At 39.2% G+C, this 21,651-nt stretch overlaps 1 protein-coding gene across 6 annotated transcripts in view; it reads right to left on the bottom strand.

Moving 5' to 3' along the window:
- Positions 1-15,322, bottom strand: part of EML5 (EMAP like 5) — a 116,115-nt gene extending 100,793 nt beyond the window's left edge. For 2 of the 6 annotated variants that reach the window (XR_005105216.1, XM_037393769.1), the window contains exon 1: positions 14,736-15,322. Coding sequence is in view for 4 of the 6 variants with exons in the window: in XM_037393769.1 (XP_037249666.1) it covers positions 14,736-14,932 (197 nt within the window). In the remaining 2 variants the exon portion in view is untranslated. The remainder of the gene's footprint in view (positions 1-14,735) is intronic. The other 4 variants (XR_005105215.1, XM_037393766.1, XM_037393767.1 and 1 more) reach the window with 3 other exon arrangements.
- Between the last annotated feature and the right edge of the window lie 6,329 nt (positions 15,323-21,651).

Here is a 21,651-nt window from a genome sequence, read left to right as displayed (position 1 = left end):
CTTCTTTCCTCATTAGACAATGCAAGGACTTTAGAATCATTCTTTAAACCATTATTAGATACAAAGTGTCAAACATAACCTCCCTAGTACCAGCAACAAAAAAGCAGAAGGAGGGGGGAAGAGGAAAAAAATATAGAAGAGCAAGACCTATGGAGAGAAGAGGTACTTCAATAGCTGCCCCTAACATAAGGAGGAGGCAGCCCAGCTATTCACCTCCTCTTGGCAACTACATTTGATGACCCAAAAGGGATCCCTTAACAAATCAGGAAGCACTCTTAAATAATATGGTTAGTATCTGTCAGTCACAAAGTTAGAAACCACTTCTTCACTCCTGAATACAACTGGTGAAAAGTATGCAAACCTAAAAAATTATCATAGATCAAAAAACTGAGGTGGCCTAAAATTAAAGTGAAAATACCGATTTCCCATTCTAACCATTTTACAAGCTAACTTAATTAGCAGAAGTAAAGATTATCATGCTGTAGCCACTTAATTATGTGAACACTGAGACAAGCATGGTTGTAAAATCAGAACATTTACTTTAGAATAAAGTTTGCAATGAAATACAGGCTAAAAAGGGAAAGTGAATGACAAAAATCCCTATCACAGTTACAATCGCTCATTTTTTATGCATGCTCATTGCACTGTTTGCCAAATTAGAAATACACAGGACAAATAATTTAAAGGTCAAAGAATCATTTACTTCAAATCTTTTAGACAGGAAAATTTCAAAAATTTCTTTCCAGAAAAAGGTTATTTTGGATGCTTCTGACCTCAAGTTAACAAAAAAAAAACTTGCTTGAGGTACAATCTTTCACTATCATGATAAAAACCTTCAAACAACCCTTTATCCAGTCATTACTGTTTGATGCTTCTCCACAAGAGATACACAGTTTTTAACAAGATTAATCTTCTATTATTGTAGAAATTTACACTATATCTTCTAATATTACATTAGGAAAAAAAATCACAGATTGTACAATTTTCTTTCATATTTCTGAACAAGTATATTAAACATCAATTCAGTCTTCTCTCCTATGGGATATATTATGAAAAACCTAACTGACTATGTGAGAACTTAACATCTGAATATTCAGGAGTGGAGTCACAGAATAATTAGTGACAACTTTTGAAAGGTTCTTATTTTATACAGAAAGGTCACCCTGATAAAATTAGCAGTTGGCTTAAAATAAGGAATAGTGGGAAGAAAGCAGTGGCAGAGCTGTTAGTGAAATAGGCTGAGATAAGCACAATGCTCTGTGCTTCAATGGACTGTACTTCATTACCAACCAAAGAAGGTTTAGAGCAGAACAGAACACTAAGTCAATCTTTATCTTGCCAACTCAGAGGTGTTCTCCTACAGAAAAGCAAAGCTAAGGACATCTGTAACACTTGTCTCAAATTTACCATCCCAGCATCTAACTTCATGCCCAGAATGGTGAAATGAGCCAAGGCACCACTTACAAGTTGGAACAACATCTGAACCATTGTTTAGAAAAACTATAAAAAAATTTGATGGAGGCCACGGAGGTATTTACATGAAATACTGTCTGCTAAAATAAACAGCTCCCCACACATACCAGAACCATAAACATAACAGAAAAGCAGCATGGGAAAATGTAAGAATACTACAAGGACTCCAAGGTCAATGTGTATTTGGTAGGCAATGAAAACTGTTGCACACGTGGGCTCATGAAGTTAGTTACTAAAAGCCACTAAAAAGAAGATGATGGATAAAGAATATTCATGAGCAGCACTTTCAAGAAAATACAACTCTTCTGCTCTAAAATTGTGTTTATCTCAAGAATACTGATCCAGTTTACCTCATTGGGAACAGTCATGTAATGTATATTCATTATCATAAGCATATGCTGTAACTAGCAAAATATAAATTCACAATTATTTTAAAATTCATTTATTACTGAAAAATATTCCAAAGACTATTCATTTTTATGGCATTAATTTTTGTGGTAGAAGCAGCAGCAATTCATAAAGCAGTAAGTGAAAGACGAACTGGTAACTAAAAATGCAAATATCATCTGAAGTGCAACATCGATCTAAAAAACCACCAAACCAAACATTTACCAGTTCTTCAAATTTTCCTGTTATTTCCCTGAGTACTCTGGATGACTGCTTAGCTAAATGTCACACTCACCGCTATAAATCTTGAGGCAATTTCCAAATGCTGTCAGATGCCTTGTCTTGATCTAAGATAAAGCATCAATCACCTTGCTTGCTCTTGTAGAGGGATTATAAACAGGGAATGAGGATTAACGCAGTTCTAAAAGTCAGGAGAAGGTTTATACAGTTGTCAGCTAACCAAAACATAAAATTAATCCACTCATTCTGTGTGCATACTATCTCGATATAATGAAGGCACTTCACCACCACTCACCTTAAATATCTAAAACATGTAAGTATTTTTAAGTGACTTCTACTGTTAAGTAGGTTTTGGGTTTTTTTCCCGATTGTATGTATGTGTAATGTTTTCAGGCACCTGTAACTCAGCAAATTGAAGGGTTACTGTTATTTTTAACATTATATCCAACTAGATTTAGTCACAAGAAATGGACCACGTAAGCAGAAAGAAGTAAAGCAGTAAAACAATTCTTTTACACCTACTCTTCTAGAATATTGTTATAAAACTATGCCATATCTACAAATTTCATTCTGCAATTCTGGTAGAAAAAAATAAAATATATAATCAGAAGTGAAAAGTGTGAGCTAGAGGTAAGAACAGAGTGATTTTACTATAATCATGAGCACTTTATAAACATGATTTTCAGCTTGGACACTTTTGCTTTATTTTTAGGTCTGGTTCTTTGCCTCAGTTTTGTTTCTGTTCTGCTCAGCTGAATTTTTCACCTGAATCAAGCACTTTTTTTTACAGATAATTTTATGTTAAATATTTAATCAATATAGCTTGTATGAAGGCAAGGGAAGCTTGAATTACAGTACATCCTATAGTCAACACAATGTAAAAGGCAAATGAAAAATTTCCCTGCAAGTTGTCTGTCACAGATCTGGCTAAACCATCAGTGGAAGTACCACTTGTGGTACCTATAAAGCCAAACACTGCTCAAAATGACATTATTTCCTCCAAAGTTACATCACTAACTCTTTGGACCCATTTCTCTTGACTCTTCAATTCAGTGCTCCAAGGAACATCCACTAAAGTCACAGCAATCCTTGTGCAGAAGAAAGTTCAAATCTGAACAGAATGCCGGGGTCTGCTCAGGTGTCCAGTGCCAGCCAAAAATCCTACCCACCATCCACTGATTAGACACAGGTTGTTCTAGAAGGATGCATAGGTGACGATTTTCTGAAGGTCCTGGTTCTAAAGACTGGATATTCATCCCAGCAGTTTGTTAGCTGAATCAAATGCAGAGAAATCTCTTGGAACTAATTGAAAGCGTACATGTAAGATTCTTTTATTTCCACTTACTATCTCAAAACCTAATCATTCTGTTTATATTTAGATGGTCTAAAGTAAAAAAAAAATCCTGTGAACAAACTGGCTTACCTCAGCTCAGAAAAAGAGGCATTTCAATTCACAGCTCAAGAGGAGTTACTACTTTCATTGTATGAATCCACTGCTTTTCAGCATAGGAACATCATTCTTATGCAAAACAACGCTAACCCACAGAAAAATGACACCAAGATACCTCCAAAAAAGTGAGTCCTCAAATACACTTCTCAAAGTGTTTTTAAGCAATAAGCACGAATATTTAAGCAATAAGGAGCTGGACATGGCTGTTAGGATGGAAGTACTTTTGTTTTGACTAAAATGACTGGAAGTAACACATGTTTCTAAAGCAAAAGAATCAGACTGATCTGGGCATACAGATAGGGGTCTTGATCCATCATGTCTGCAGGCTTAAGCAATAGAGAGTATAAAGAAAACTCCTGAAAATGCTTGGAAGATCAAGCAGTGCCATGAAATTAGAAAACTGTGAAAAAACAGGTGGAAGGGTTGTCCACTCTATCTTTTGAAATAACATCTGAATACCCAGGGCTTTCATAGCAGGATAAGCATCATGCACCATCTTACAGATCCAGGAAGCCTCTCAACAGTACTGAGGATTTCCAGTTAAAGGAAAGTCTTTTTCAACTAGGCCAAGGAAAGTTATTCTGAAGAAGAAGAATACTTCTCTAGAGATTTAATAATACAGGTATCCTCTAGCAGCTAGGCAAAAGAATAAAAACTGCTTTTCTAAGAAAAATTGTCAGGCAAAGACAACTTGCTTTAAATGCAGCATAAAGGAAGGGGAATATCTTACCCATCGCCAAAATAATAGGTATGTCAGGACGGCGCCTTCAAAGGACAGATTTTCCTCATGATCACAGGCTGATGGAGACACCTCCAAAAGTGATTTCGGTCAACTGACACCAGCTACTAACAAGTATCAGTTTGTCCTCTCTCTTAGTAATGCCGATATCATTTTTGCCATTTTCATGACCAAAATTTAAGCAGAAAGACAAGAACTTGAAATGGAAGTAAAGGTGGTCAACACCAAAAATATTCCAAGGATGCGATATCAGATGGTGCACACGCTGCAATTCTTTGTGGTTTGTATCTTTTGCAATATAGAACTAATATTTATGTTTCGTTATAAGCCCAGATTAAAAATTCAAATTGTACCTTTTACCACCAAGAGTTAAGGCAGTCTTGGCTGATTATGACTTTTTTTTGTGCAAATCAAGCACTGCATTTTCAAAGTCTATTATTATCTTAATAACTACAACAGCAATGCAAATAAGGACATTGGTTATTTCTTGTAGAAATGAAAGTCTCCTTTAGCCACTGGTGTAACCAGAGCAATGTGTCCCAATGCAAGTAATTTATATGTATCTGTAACATCCTCTAAGGTGCTTCACTGATGCGCCTGGGGAAATTCATACTACACCAGATGGCACTCACATCAGAACCTCACTGTGCAGAAAATCTTGACTATGTATTTTGAAAAGAACATTCAATAGCATCTACGTTAAACATTCAACTGAATTATTAAGGTAGCCGGGGAACTTTCACTTTCTGCCACATAAGTTCAAAGGAAATGATACTTAATTTTTCTTTTCAGGTTATTTTAAGTGCTCAGTAACTTGGTCTACCATGTGGAAGTACCAAAAGTAACAATTATTCAAACTCAAATAAATATATTGTGCATAAAGCAATTTCCTTGCCAATACTATAACAGCATAATTCTAAATGTAACTTAAGAAATCTAAATTTTAAATTGAGCATCTGACTGATCCTTATCAATACAGATTAGACAGCTTTGCCACTTTCATGAGTAACAAATTATTTTTCTTTTCAAGTCCTTGATGCTAGACAAAAGTGCTGTCCTAAATCACAAATATTAACTCTACAAGTGATATAATATTTTGAAAAACTGGGTAAACTACATTTTGAAGTAAAACAACCCCTTGAGATATTACGAAGTGTAAAACTAAATTCTCCTGGCTTTTTCAGTTTTATGCCAATGTCAGCTTAAACTTTAAAAAAACAAAAGCTGTATACGACATAAAACTAGAAATAACTTTTTATGATTGTTGTTGTTTTGGAAGGTTTTATAATTATTTCAGGTTTTGTTTCAACTGATGTATTTTTTTTAAAAAAGCTTACAGTGCTTCTGTTAATAATCACGGTAAAATCTAAACTAATTTTTGATATGTCAGACAGAATTAGTATACTATGTTTTTCAATCTAAAACACTTAGAAAGGGGGAAAAAAAAATCAACTCTTAAGTAGTTAACATTTAAAAATGAAATTTATTTTATGTCTTATCCAAAACTTTAGATTTTGCATTAAAAAAACCCAAACATTTCACTTCAGACAAACACTTCAAAAGAATTCTTCTGTTGAAACATGCTAAGCTATGGTCTATCACTATCATAACTTTGTAAACACAATAGTAAGTGAATTTCATCATGCTGTTAAAAAGCAGCCAGCAATACAATCTACTTTCCTACCTATATGAAAAGGAGGACTAACAAAATAAAACACTGAAAACATAGGTAAGCAGAATCTTAATTGCTCTGACTGCAATTTGGAAAAGTTAAAATATTAGGGCAGACCTCACAATTTCTACAGAAAAATCCCTTAATTTTTTTAAAGATCAAACATTATTAAGCCTTTGGTTATACTTCCTGTTCTCTGATGTTGTCCTAGACCTTCATGCTGTTGTATCAGTTCTGAGAAGAAGAGCCAACTACCAAATCAGGAAAAGCATTTTCTACAGCACCAAGATGTTTCCTCATTTAAGTATTGACCTGAGCTGACCCTGCCTGTGAGTGCTGACAGAATCAGATCAGAAGGTGATGTGACTGCTGGCTATGAAAAGCACGATGCATGAAGGCACGCTCATAAGCCTGTAGCTCCTTGCTGCGTTGATCTACTTTAATCAACTTCTAGTCTGTTTCAGATATTCAATTCTGATTGGATATTTTTGGTATTTCTATTAATGTAGTTTTAATTGGAAAAAATAAAGTTTTCAATGGTATGCAGGCATATTAACCGATAGGCACACTCTAGTCCCATTTCAAAACTGAATCCAGGTAATATTTTATTCTATATTCCTAAAATATTTTAATTTTATCAAACCAAATCCAAGCAAAAGATATTTTTTAAAAAGATGACACACAAAGCTCTCAGTAAAGAAGAACTTGAAATGAAGATCTGACAATAAATCCCTCAAAGATCTTCCAGCCTGGTATAACACATGTTTCAGAACAGCTCTAGAACTACCCAGAAAACAGTTTTCCTCAAGGAAAAATCAGATCATTCTCTCTCCTCTCTCCCGCTGATCTGTTTAAGATTTGAACACGAATCTTCCCTCCAGACTTTTACACATTTGACAATTAGAGTTCACTTAACATGAAAAGCTGGACAGAGCTTAACTGGGACTTTCTCCTTGTGAACCATGGCATAAAATGAAATGGTCAATGGAGTAATTACCTCACTCCTTGTCCTAGCAATTACTTCTGCTGTAAGAAATGCCATTTTGACTGATAGACAGTCAAAAGCTACTTGAGCTAGAGGTTCATAGGAGTACTGATTAGTTTAATTATGACATAATTTAGGTCCTATTAAGTCACAAGCTCTTTAATGGAGGGAAATAAACTGATTATGCCCTTAAAGATCATCTGGAGATTACAAAGAGTAGATGGATTTATCTTTAGTATAAACAAAACAAACATGGCACCATGTAAGTCTAAGAATAAGCTAAGAAGACAACTTGATTTTGAAGTTAAAATCCAAAGTTTTGGAAAAAAACCCAATCAGTCCTTCAACATACTGTATTCAGAAAAGGAGAATGCCTTATTCAGAAAGTACATTAGCTTGGTGAGTTAATCTATTCAAGAGATTTGGGTTGCTGTAATAATTTATCTGAACAGTATACATTATATCATTTCAGTGTTACATTGCTTTCAATCTTTAAAGCAAGAACACTGTTGCCTCATCAAGTGTGAATGGAGAATGAACCTCAGTTGTCATGCTCCAGCATGTACTCCAAAGCCTGCTGTTCTTTGAAGAAAACAAACTATTAAAGCTATTAGGTTTCACAGCAAACATTCCATTACATACTAAAAAAACACAAAATCTATTCTCAAAGTCTAATTTTCTTCAAGAAAAAATAATATAAAATTCCTTAACTAGATAGTTACGTGAAATTATTTTTATTTGAATTTGCACATAGGAAAAAGATCATAAATTGATGTTTGTAGCCAAAATCCTGAAGTTTTGGAATTGAACCTCTAATTCTGGAAGCCCCTACTGTTGAGCTTGGGGCTCCAGTTTTGATTTTTGGTTGTAAAGTCACTTGACCTGTCACCGGGCACCACTGAAACGAGCCTGGCTCCATCTTCTTTACACTTGCTCTTCAGGTATTTATATACATTGATTAGACCTTCTCTGAGCCTTCTCTTCTCTAGGCTAAATGGTCCCCACTCTGCCAGCCTTTCCTCAAGAGAGATGGTCCAGTTCCTTGGTCAACTTCACAGCCCTTCACTGGATTCTCTCTAGTAGCACCGTATCTCTCTTGGACGAGGGACCTCAGATACGGTACTCCAGGCATGGCTTCACCAGTGCTGAGTAGAGGGAAAGGATTCCTACCAAAGACTTTCTTTGGGACTTAAGGACAAAGACTGGTTTCCCAGGACCATCCCTAATAATCCAGAACGTATGCACCTTGTAAATTTCATAAGTACAACACAAGCAACATTTTGAGGTGTTTCTATGCATGACCCATTTCTCATTTGAGGTGAAACCGTAAGATGGATTTTACTCCTGTTTTCCTCCGGTAAAGTATTAGAAGATCCAAAGGGGGATGACTGGCCGCCTTCAAAAGCTGTGAGTCTTGAAATAATTTGGGAGATTACATTTCCACACACAAATAAACAACAGAGTTCTCTTCTAGAAAAAAAGATTGGGACTGCATAGAATTCAAGGGCATGCAATGAATTCCTCACCAGAACAAGCTTGTTTTCCCTCTATCACATTAGTTACACAAAAAGACAGAAGAGGTTGCACATGTAATGGATAACTAAGAGATATCTCTACATGTGGCAACTGTGGTATTCATTCAGTTACATTCCCTGGAATCCAAAATACACAACTAAACATGAAATTCCTGGTGAAAACTCACGGATCTGCTGCCAAACCAATTGATAGAATTCCATCTGAGAGACTTTTGTAGCTGTACATAGTATCTACTGCTTAACATTCGTGCTCAACTGTCAACTGGAGTTAGGTCAGAGACATACACCATTTATTCCAGACAAGAACAAGACAATAAATCTGACAGCAGGTACCCTAAATTTAAATTACTTCAATTATCTGTTGAGGGTTTTGACAACTAGCATGGATCTTGGGGTGTCAGTCTACTAGAGAAGCAGAAAAGATGGAAACAAAACTATATCCCTCCTTCCACATTCCTGTGAAACCTTCTGTTTGGCTCTTTTTCTGATAAAAGATACTATCTTCTTTCCTAAGGTTTTCTCATGACATGGATCTAACAATGAAAAGGGAACAAAGAGGCAGTGATACAAGGAGGTGGTAGAAATACACAGCATCTTTACAGAAGTCATCCAACAACTAAAAGTCGTAACAACGCATATTTAACAAGAAGAGAGGATGAGGAAAAGACCAGAATCATCATCCCAAACTAGGATGTGATTAATCACTGCACTGCTAGAATTTCTGATGGCAAACCACAGTTGACAGCCACACATAAGAATGCCTGGACCTGCCTCCTGAGAGCAGTACCTAGTAGCAGTCTTACCAGCTGACAAAGTCCAACAATTTCTTGGATGCTGATGGTTAAGACTAATGTTGAGGGTGCAGCAACAGGCAGAAAAATCTCCTTCAAACCAAGCTGGTGGACAGCACTACCCCCAGGGAACAGACATGGTTTTAAAGATTTTGATTTTCACTAGAACCTCAGAATTGTTGGCACTAGAAAGAAATGGCTTGTTTTGTCTTTAAATACAGGAGCAATATCACAGAATCTCCAGCAGGACTACCTCTTGTAGATTGAGCCAAATTCTGAAATGTGAAAGATGACAGTTTTAAATAAAGACTGCAGTTCAAAGTGGCCAGAGTTTTGGTTGCTTCGTTTTGTTCCTTGGGAAACAAAGTCCAAGATGATGCCTAGAGAGTTCACATCAATAAATAAGAAAAAGTGTCTAAATCAGAGCTTTTGTTAAGACAAGTGAACTATTTTGCTGGAAACAAACAAACCCTATTTCTGCCAGAATACAGAGAAATTCTTGCTGTCTATCTTGCATATATCTCTGCCTTCTATACGCATGCAATTTACCCCTCTACAGTCCTGGACACAGAGGGGCACAAAGGGGGAAAGAACCAGATTTTTTAACCAAACTGAAGATAGTACCAATTTCTTTGTCCTCTGTCTCTGTGGCAAGGGATCTGTTAGTTTCTGGTGCTAGAACTCCTAACAGTAAAGTTTTAATATTTTCTGCATGACTTGAAGTTTTATCTGCCCTAAAAACAGAACTCTGCGAGTCCCACGGTAGACAATGCATGATTCCTTCCCCCCGACTTAATCTAAGACAAGGAAAAATACACAGATTTCTAGACAAGTAGGGAAATTAACTTATTAAACACAGCCTATGGTTGCTCTACAGCAGAGCTAGAGATTGTATTATCAGCAGAAATTCAAGCATTTTTTTCTAGCATAAGATGAGCCAGCTACTATGTTTAGGAACAAAACCTAAATGTATCATAGATATCTTAATCAAGTAGTTACAGTTTACTGGTGAGAAAGTTCTTGGATGAGCATACAACAGCGCTATTATTTGCCGCTAACTCATATGATGGATATTTAAAAAGTAGGATGGGGTAACAACTCTTTCCTGATTTGTCTCCCTTTGACAGAAAAACATAGTTCCTCTTCTTCTTTGACCTGCATGGCTGTGCAGTTTTTTTGCACCAGCATAGAGATAATGGTACACAAGGGCAGGCTTACGAATGGGTGCTAACATTTGAACTGAAGAACAAATCTCAAGGAAAGCAAAACATCATTTTTGCCAAGTCTACTAAAGATCTCAAATGATGCACTGGTTCGATCTTAGGTTTTGCTTTTGCTTTTCAATAGCATCATCAATGTCACATGAAGAGTTAATTCCCAGAAAAATTCCAATATTCTTAAGCTCACAAAAAAGGATGGGTCACAGGCCTAGTATGGGGGTAGGGGGGAAGAGAAAACATGCATCAAAAGGAAAAAAAAATATTCTAAAAGTCTCCTTGGAGCATGTCAGCATAGAGAATAGTCCAGGTAACATCAAAGGCTTTTGCCAGGAGACATTCATTTTAAAAGATGGATGTGTTCAGGGTTTCCAATTTTCTCACCTTCCATCAGAGAAACTAAGGTACATGAACATGCTTTAGCTAGCCCAGGCAGATAAGGGGCCTCAACACGAGCATCAGTTTCCAGTATGACAAGTTAATACTCTGAAGGGGCATTTTCTGAAATCTTTATAGAGATCAAGATTAAATATAATCACCCTAAGGTCTCAGACAAGGGAAGGACAGCCTACATTAAATAAGCCATGCTCCTCTAAACCACTAAAATTATGAAGAGAGAACAAAGGAAAGCTCTAACCTGAACATACCAAGACACTGCTGCTTCCTCCTCTATAATAAAGCAAACCAATCTACACTGCACAAGCTAGTTTGGTGGGTTATAAAATCCTGTAGAACACACAGTTTAAATCAGTAACTTTGAAGGAGTAATTCATGTGTATATTCAAAATTAGTATTTCCTACACATACACAGCCTAAGCCAGACAGGGGATCTTCTGCAAACACAGTGTACATCCAAGTTACGCTGCTGGCAATGGACAGCACCGTTAAAGCAAGCCACGTGAGATTTCATGCACAAGATTTTCCTCCTTATTTACTCCTAAAAATGCAAGAAAAAAGCCTCAGTCATCAGCACTTCCAAAAGATGCCAATTTCCAAAGCACTTCTGCATCTAAGTGATGTGTTCCACAGGTGTCTGCAAGCACCCAGGACCTCAATAAAAATGCGCAGATGCATAAGAAATGTGAGGCAAATAAGACTGAAAACTTGATACTTTCTATCTTCCAGAATAGTGGGTTGGTTTCTGGAAATTAATTCTCATAAGAGATAAACCCCAAAATATAAGAATCAAAAGCTCACCAGAAAGCAAGAGAAGCCCTTTTAGTGACAGAATGGAGCTGGATGACTGTGATTGTTCAATTAAAAAGCCAGACTAATAAAAAGAGGCCACAAGTGATCCTAATTACCCTCTTCTATTCCAAAAGACTGTTTGATACAACCGAGGGACAACATACAGAAAGAGAGCTCTCCTATTTCCAATACACAATTAACTTGAGCCGGGGAGGGGGTAGGGGGGGTGGAGGGGTGGATACTGTGATTAAAATTGAGATTAGACATTTACACTGGCAATAAATTACATTAAAACATCTAATCATAACAATCTTACAGCAGATTTATAGGTTTCTGTTTAATAAAAGGAGGTAAAACTTCACAGCAGAAGACAAACTGTTAGTGCTAGAAATTTTCCAAAGGAAAATATCCTCTAGCTGTCCGTTAATCTAATACTGTTTCTACTATTAAGGAACTGGTGTCTGACTTAAGAATTGCAATTCCTCTCTTTCTGACTGATACATAAAATTAGAATGTCATCAAATCATGCAAATAATATAAAAATTCTCAAAATGAAGAGTACTAATAATATCACCATGTAGCATGCAATATATACTGCTTAATCTTTGTAGCTATGGAGCTGTGCTCATGGAAGTTTGGTTCTTTAAATACCTAAGATTTTCAGACACTAGGCTTGCTTTCACAAATGAGGTCCCATATTTGTAGAGACACTCAATCCTCCCATTGCTTTCTCTAACACATCACAAACGCCTCAGCATTTGGAAGGTACTTGCTGAGCCTATTAAAACACAATTTTTTGCAATACAACTGTTAAATTTGCTATTTTCTGAGAGAAAATTCAGTAACACTAATTACTGTATTATATAATGCAATTTTTGCACCTCATTTCTGGTATTTTAAAAATCCATTTTTTTAAAATTCAACCTTTGTACTATGACTGCTTTAAATACAGAGAACTAACATGTCTAGGTACCCAAATTCAGCCAGGAAAAGTACAGGATGATGGCATTTAATGGTACCATGTTGCTTTTAGAAAAAGCAGCAAGTGAAACACTGATCACTGCAAGTCTCATCTTACTATTAGAAATAGCCATGCTGCTTTTAAGTCGAGTATTCTTCTTTAGGCATACTAACATTTCTGTATAGCTTTTGTATTTAAGAAGCATGCAAAATTCAACTACATAAAACTGTAATGCTTTAACATAATTATATCCTCACAGCATCCGTGCAATTCAAAGCAGGAGAAACTCCAGTATGCCGGGTCATGGTACCACAAAAATCAAAGTACATCCCCACAAAAATTAGATAGTATCTCTCCGGTTTGTTAAGACAGATTGTTTTGGTTCAGTGCCATTCTGAATAATGAGTTCTGTCCCATTTTGGCCAAATGTTGCACACCGTAGCAAAACTGAGAGTGAGCAAAACACTGTTACCACAGGAAAACCTAAACAACTTCCCCAGTTGTAGCTCAAACCACATAATTACTACACTATAAGGAGTCCTACTGAAATAGTGTCATTCAGAAGCATGCATGAATACATGGTATTAAATGTGTACTATTATAGTACAGCAACCTTGGACCTTAGATCAGAACAAGTAATGAGCCACTGCTTCCTCCGTGCAATGTGAACTTGTGGATCTGGATTTCCCGCAACACCTGACATCTGAGAGGGCTAGCAGTTCTTAAGAAACACTTTTTCATGGATTAGAATGAGAATGTTAAAGCATTAAATGATGCGAATAACAGGGATTCAAACTTCTGATTCAACTCCCCTAGTACAACGTCTATAATGGTACATTGCCTACTTTTTCTTCACATTTTTAGCACCAAGGAAAAATACACTATAGACATGACACCTTTCTACGGGACATTCACGGTCATACTTCAAAACTACTTAAATTTCTGCAAGAAGATTTAAACAATGAGAAAAAAAAAGTGGCCATTATGACCAAGTTTTCTCATGTGTCTAAAAGCTTAAATGAAAGACAAAACATCTATTCTGCTCTCTGCAGGTAATACCTGTTACTCACATGAGTAACACACACTAAAGACATGCCTTGGAGCACTAAGCACCATAGAAAACAAATTTCGTGCTGTAAATTACCTAAAAAATTGTCTACTGCTACCTCTTACCCTAACAGGAAGAGAAAGGAAATCAGAATTTAAAAATCCATCCGCAATGACACCTACTGGAAGGGAAAGGATTGATGACTCAGGCTCACATCTGCCCTTCATTCTCCTCAAATTCTCTCATTGATCTCACAGCACCACTAGGCTCATAAAAGCATCCTTTGAGTGACAATACATTTAAGAAATAACACCAGCACATTTCTTCTGCGACATCAGTTTGTAATTTTTTTTTCAATGCACTGCAGCACCGGATAACATTTACTGCCAACTGAACTACTGAGCTACAGGGGATACCACAATTTTCCAAGAAAGGCTGATCTTTTAAGATTGCCCTAAAAGTTCCATGAGTTTACAGGCAAACCACTAATTCCCCACGTAATCGTTGCCTTTTAAATGTGAGCCAAAGGTCTACCTGCCGCAGATTAACCCTCCTCCGCAGCCCAAGTACTTCAGGGCACACACGGGATTACCCCCTCACCTCCCGCCGGCCCGCTGACGTTCGGGGGCGGCCGGGGACCGAGCGGCGACCCTGGGGCTGCCGCGCCGGCCGCACAGGCGCCCCGGCAAGTTTCGGCACGGGGGACCGGCGGAGGGGACCGGCACAGCCACGGCCCGCTATACCCGACGGCCAACAGCTATTTCCAGGCTGTTTCTACCCACGGCGAAGCCTGGACGGGGAGGGCGGCGGGGGCGAGGAAGCGCTGACTGTCCTTCACGTATTTCGATCCGCTCCCCCGAGCCCCGGGGCGCCGGACCGGAGGCGGGAGGGATCGCCGGAGAGACCGGGACGGCTCCCAGGGCGGCCGGTGGGTACTCGCGCCCCGCGCCAGGACGCCGGGAGGAGCGGGAGGGGGGCGAGCCGGGCGGGGGGCGAGCCGGGCGCCCGGGGCCCGCGGCGGGATGCGGCCAGGCGGCCCGCGGCGGTACCTGATGATGTCGTCCTGGTGCCCCAGGTAGAATTTCTGCCGGTGCTCCCGGGGGCTGTAGACCACGCCGACCCCCGCCACGAAGTAGACGATCTCCTTGGCCGCCGTGTAGTAGAGGTTGTTGCGGCACTGGTGGCCCCGGTAACCGTAGACCCACTCCAGCCGCAGGTGGCAGCTCGGCGCGCTCCGGTCAGCCATGTCCCCCCGCCCCCGCCAGCCGGGTACGGCTCTCTCCCGCCGGAGACCCCGCGGGAAGGAGGCGGCGGGTCGGCCGCCCCCTCCGCTCGGCTCGCTGTCCGCCGCGCTAATCCCTGGCCGCCGACATGAATGCCCGCCGCCGCCGCTCGTCCGCCGCCTCACAGAGGGCGCCGCCGACCGCGCCCGCCCCGCCGCCTCGCGCCGCCAGACATGGCTGCACTGAGACACCGCCCGGGACGCGGAGCGAGGGCGCGGTGCCGCGCCGGCCCCCCCCACCGCGCCCCGGCCTGCGCCTGCGCCTGCGCCGAGGGCAGCGCCGTCAGGCGGCCGGGCGGGCTGCGCCAGCGGCGGCGGGAAGGGCGCGCGCCGCCACGGCCGCTGGGCGACGCGAGGCGCGGGCCGAGGCGCGGCGGTGAGGAGATGGCGGCGCGGGCAGGGGCGGGGGGGAACGGGCTGCGCCTTCGTGCGTTCGGGGGGGCTTTTTATTTAAAATTTTTCCTTTTTTTTTTTCTCTTTAAGCGAGCCTGTGTCTTCTCCCCTTTCCCCAAGTTTGGCTTTCTGTTTTTGCTGCCCCTCCCGGGAATTCACCGGCCCCTTGCCTTTCCGTCCGGCGCCTGCCGGGCCGATCGGTCCCTCAGCCCTGTGTGGAAGCCGCCCTGTAGCCCGCGGCCGCTGCCGGCCTCCAGGGCCCGTTCATCCGAGAAGAAAATGCCAACCGAAATCTGTAATGACTAATATTTAACCCTTTAAGCCCACCGCCTGCATCATGGACTACGCAAAAGTTACTTCCCCATCCATTCCTTGATTTCCTCGTGACACGACTTCTCATCCATAGATCTCAAGGCGTTTTACATGCGAAAGTCACCGTTGTCCAATCTCACAGGTGGGGAGGGGACCGGGAGGTGACCTCTCTGTGCTGCTTGAGGCAGCAGCGCCGGGGAGCCCGCCGCCGCGGCCAGAATTTGATCAGAACGTGCGGCTTCCCGGCTTTGTCGCACCACCAAGTACCTAGCTGGCTAAATAAATGTACATTATGTGATCATGCAAACAGTTTTGCACGAAAAACTTGAATAATTATTCTAAAAGGTCCTGGATAACTAGCCTGTTTTGAGAATTGAAAATAAACCCAATTCTTTTCCTATTACTTCCAGCACAGATTTGGTTTTCGAAGTGTATGTATTTTGTCAGGATTTATCTGTTAATCTCCATTTCTTTAACTTCTGTTTCTCTTCTATTATTTCATTAGTCATATTGACATTTCTTCCACAAAACTTTTACTTCTAACTAGTTATTTCATGTTAAGCCATTTTTCCATGCTACTCTGTTTTCATTTTAGTGGGAGGTTTCCTCTCAAATCTGTATTGAGTAAACTTAATATTATATTATTCCTTCCATTGTTTTAGAAAAAGAGTTCTTTTGTGGAAAAACGTATTTAGGCATTCTAGTCAGTTAGCTATATATTAACATATTTCCACAGTCTAGAAGACTGAAAGACAGTATTTTTCTCAGGCTCTGACAATAAGGATTTTCATAACAGCAGGATCAGATGCAGCTTTCAGTCCCACACATTTCTTGAAAACAACACAAGGCACAAAACAGAAGTCTGCAGAGAGCTTCCCCATGCAGCCTGAAACTTGACTCAAATATAAAGGCAAGGAAACCTCCCCTTCCGTGAAAAATTTAAATTTTTTGAGAGAAAGAAAGAAAAGGGCTTTTATCCCTAATCAAGACAAAAAGTCATATATGTTCACTAACAGATAAAGCAAATGTTACTTCCTCAGAAATCATAAACAGTCTTTTGCCATTCTGTTTGCTTCCTAAACAGCCAGATCACCTTGGAACCTGTGTAGCTGCAGTTTCTCAGGAGTCCCCAAGATGGGAGACTAGCCAGGGAAACAGACTGGAAAATTCCCAACCAGCTCGTCTTAGAAGTACAAAATGTATTACTCTTTCTACTCTGGTGTTAACTCTGTACAGCTGTTGCTACCTCAGCTCTTTTGATAGGAAAGGTGGTTACAGAAAAGGTCTATAACAATGATGCTTAGTTCTATTCTGGAAATAATATGGGAAAGAAATGAACACTGGCGTGCTTTTGAAAAACAAAACCCCCAAAAATTTGCATTTCTGTGTTGCTTCCCATTAAATTCCACAGAATGTTTTGAATGTCAATATACATTTAATCAAACTGCTAGTAAGATTTTGTGCAGCTCCATAAAGTTACAAATATATTGAGGCTAAAAATAAGATTACAGCTGCAAGACTGTTCCCTTCATAAGATGAAGCTTATGAGAAAGTAGATTTGAAAATACTGAATGTACATGATGACTGGAAAAACTTGTTTCAAGCTTTTAAATGTTAATTGGATTGATTATCAACAGACATAGGCATTTGATACTTATTTTACTTATTTGACTTCTGCTGTTGTAAAAGCTCATTTGAAAGTGGGAATATTTTTGTGTAAAAATTTTCTCTTTACACATTTGCAAATTTATTGCATATTTAAACATGAATGTACAAAAATACATAATTACGGTGTCTGTACTTTCTTCTCTATATATAAATACATACTTTTGTTAGATTATTACTTAAAGTGAAATTCTGGACCTCTGGACAGCAATCAGGAAGAAACTTTATTACGTAATGACATTGGCTCTAACTGCAGTTGGTGATCATGTTTCCCATAATGAACAGCAGAACCCATAATGGTAGTCAGAAAAACTACATATATGCAATGCAAGGAGGATGGGAAGAGCTGCATGTCACACCCCACACAGCCAATATTTCCTTTTGATTGTCCTGGAATTGACTACCACCTCTAAGATGGGGAAATGGCTGAGAGGAGATTCCAAGGGGAAAACTACCCATGGCCGTAGTTTGCTAACCTTATGCTAACCCCTAACACATAGAGGGTGCAAATGAAATTTTACACACTCAGCATTTGTTTTTGCCAGGAGTAGGAAGCAGCGTAGCATTACCATCTCTTCCTCCACCCTTACTCTGTCTAGTGTTCCCACTCAGGCCTGACACCATAATTCCTCTAGCCGCTACCAACCTAGATGTCTGCACCCAGTGTCCCTGGTAGCGGGCAGCCAGGGCTTCAGGGGCCACTGGCACCCGAGCCGTCTGCCACCAGCGCTGCCTCCTTGTGTACCTTGCACAGGTGCTCTGGGACTGACACCAGTCCCTCTCCATTCGCTCTCTGGTGGGATGTACACACCGAGCGCGGCCTCTCCCTTTCCAGCCGCTCTCCAAGCCCCCCGCGGGGCAGGGCGGGGCGGGGCGGGGCGGGGCGGGGCGGGCGCGCGGGCGGCCCGGCGCTAGCACGTGCCGGCGGCCGGCGCTGTCCGCGGTGCTGATCTCCATCGGCAGGATCCGTGAGGTCGGGCGGTATTCGCAGGGAAGGGAAAGATATGGTTTATTAACCCATGGTTGTAGTGGAAAATAAACAAGCTTTTGGCCAAATAAGACATTTTGTGTGCTGCCAGTACGGTATTTGACACGTGAAAGACGGTATTTAGCTGTTCTGCCTCAGCTACCTGTGATGGGGCTTACATCTTTCCTATGATGTCAGATACATCACTGCAAATTGTGTTTGGTTAATACACAGTGACACAAGTACATCATTTCTCTAAAGAAAATCAACTAAGTGGCATTTTAATGTCTCACAACGCGTACTTATAAGAAGACATACTTCTTAGCATATTGTAAATATATTTACAATGCGTCTCAAGTTCTGCTAAATGGAACAAGGCTTAAATAAGTGATTTTTTAAACAAATGCTCTTGCAACAGCTAATGCCAGAGCACACGAGATGAGTGATTATTCTCTGTTAAGTCCTAATAATGGTACCTGGTTCAAGTAGTAATTATATAACATGAAGCAGATAAGCAACAGTGACAACGTTCATTTCAGCATCCTTAGGGATAAAAGGTCTCAGTCCATTATGGGAACACAATGTCTGAAAATAATATTTTGCAAAACTTATAAACCTATTTAACAGAGAAAGTAATGAGAATTACCTGCTACCATTCAATAGCACTGAGGTAAAAGCTAAGGATCAAAAAGGCCTGCTTACTACTGGATAAAAATAAGAAGTCAAGAAAAAAAAGACAGCATCAAACTCAAATACTATTTGAGTTAACTGTCTTTCAGAAAATGGAAAATTTAATGGAAGATTTTGTACCATATCATCCAACACATAAGATGCAAATTATTAAGACATTTTAAAAGACTAAGATATATTATTAAATTAACAATAGAGATATATATTTTTTTAAAGTAACATTACAGGTAGGAATCCTTGAAAATAATCAGTAAGTCTACTGCATCATCAAGAAGCAAAGGAATTAAGGTTAAGAAAATGGCACAGAAAAACAGTGATTTCTTCAAATCTCAACACAGAAGAGTCTACAAAACAGAAGATGGGAACATGTACAGGGTATGGTCACACAAGGAGATACCTTTATAACAAGGTGTGGGAAAATGATGAGCTAAAGAGCAGCAAGCCACGAGTACATTATACTTTACCTCCAAAAATTCTGACAATTTCAGAATGTTGTAGCTGACATGCTCTGAAGAGAAAAATGCAATTGCTCTTTAAAACCATGTCCTATGGGGAAACATCATCCAATATTGTAACCATTTTAATAGCAGTTCTAAACTTGGTAACAGCAAATCCATGTGTTTTCTTTCAGTACTGATTGATAAACTAGATACAATGGTTGAAATGAAAATAAAACAATTATATGTGTATGAAATTAAGTATTACAGACATTAATGTGTCCTGCTTCTGCAAAATAAATTACACCTTGATGATCATAGGAATTGTATTCCTGTGCTTTTGATAAACATTCATTCTGGGCACTGGAAGAAATAGGCACCCTATTAAAAAGAATATGAACATGTAATTTTCACAGTACAGACAGCAGCTAAGGCTGTGATATATTTATTCACAGAAATTTGATTTAGAAATGTCCTCACATAATGGTTTCCTAACATAGGGCTGGTAAAGGGATGTACAAGATAAAAACACTACTGAAATTAAATTCATCCATCATTAGTATAGAAAGCAACAGCTTCTAGACATTCTAAAGCAGAAATAAATGTGTTTAGGACAGGAAGTGATGCAAGTACATCAGTAAAGAATACCAGCTGAAACTGCAGAGGGAACACAATTACCTCAATTACTGAAAACCATGTACTGGCTTCATTAGCTGTGACATCTTTACCAGAAGGTCTTGTTTTAGGGTCTCTCCTGTAATGCGAAGTTCAACAGCTCTCTCTTCTGAAACTTGAGAGGATTCCTACCATGATTTTAATGGCAAAAATCTCATGAGGTCTAAGAATTTCCATCACAGCACATTTATTTTCCAAATAAATGCAAAAGCACTTCTACATTTAGTTCCAGATTTGAAGTTACTGTAGGAAAATTATGTTTAATATTAGTCTCAGAAGTTAGACACTAACATTTGTATTCTTTCTTAAAATGTCTATCACAAACTTCAAAAATTGGCCCTAAAATCTGTGTTAGCACATGGGTGAAAAAATTCTTCTTGGTCTATAAACAATGAAAAAACTGTGTTTCAGACTGCCAACAATCTGACACCAGAATACATTTTGAAGCCACTCAGTGAAGCATTCAGTTTCTTTCAGCAATGACATTGTGTTTACACAACATGGCTCTAGTCACCACACATGCACTTGGATCTAAACAGCTTTTTTCAGCTTGCATTTTGTGTACAAGTACATGTGTACTGAAGTTATTCATCTAGGTGATTTGAAGAACTTAGATCAAGCACCAGCACTTGATATAACATATGACAACCTAAACAGGCTTAAATGAGGCCCATAAAGAGAGGCTGATTAAATTCCAATGCATTTTCTATCAACAGACTTATGATGAAAATCTGATTCCGAACTCTCAAAATCAATTGATTTCAACTGTTGACTAAACTAAACATAGAATGCAATTTATTTTAAACTCTGCTTATGTGACAGTTATCTATGGCTCCCTCTTATGATGTCATCAAAAACCTTTGAAGTAACACCTTGTTTGCATGCAGGGGTAATTTTTTTACCTGTTTTCAGTTTTTTCTTTACAACTAGAATAGGGTAGGATGATCAGCCCCAAATAATGTTGTTAATATTTGGGGGGGATGAATTAAAATTTCAGCTGGCTGATGCTAATTATTAGATTAAAAATTGCCAGGTCAAGATAACATCTTTTTACAAAGTAGTTGACAAGCTTTTAAAAATATAATGCACAATACCGACTTTGCAAAAGCTCTCAAAAAGCTTAGTTGTTAAAAGGAATCATGAAGGAACTTAGCCGTATGTCACTACATAGAGTCAACATGCAATAATGCAGGTTTATCAAATATGACATCATCTACCAGTGATAATATAAATACTCAGAAGAACTGAAGGAAATAGAATATTTAAACATTTTAAAAAGTAACAGTATTAACTCTCAATACTGAGAAACTTAAAAAATAGCATAGCACTATTAATCCAGCAGTGGAATGCAAACCTTGAAAAAAGGAACAGAGTAGATTTGTAGGGCACCTACATAATTTTTTGTGGGAACAGCTATATATCAAGTGATGATGCTGGAAAGGCTTTGTAATTAATACTGTAGACTGAGTGCCAAGAGTATTCTCTCTCCACTGCTTTCATGTTTATGTGTGTGTATATATTTATGTATGAGCAAACACATTTAC

The sequence above is a fragment of the Falco rusticolus genome, chromosome 7, assembly GCF_015220075.1.
Source record: "Falco rusticolus isolate bFalRus1 chromosome 7, bFalRus1.pri, whole genome shotgun sequence".
NCBI lineage: Eukaryota > Metazoa > Chordata > Aves > Falconiformes > Falconidae > Falco > Falco rusticolus.
This window is presented reverse-complemented; position numbering and strand designations above follow the sequence as displayed.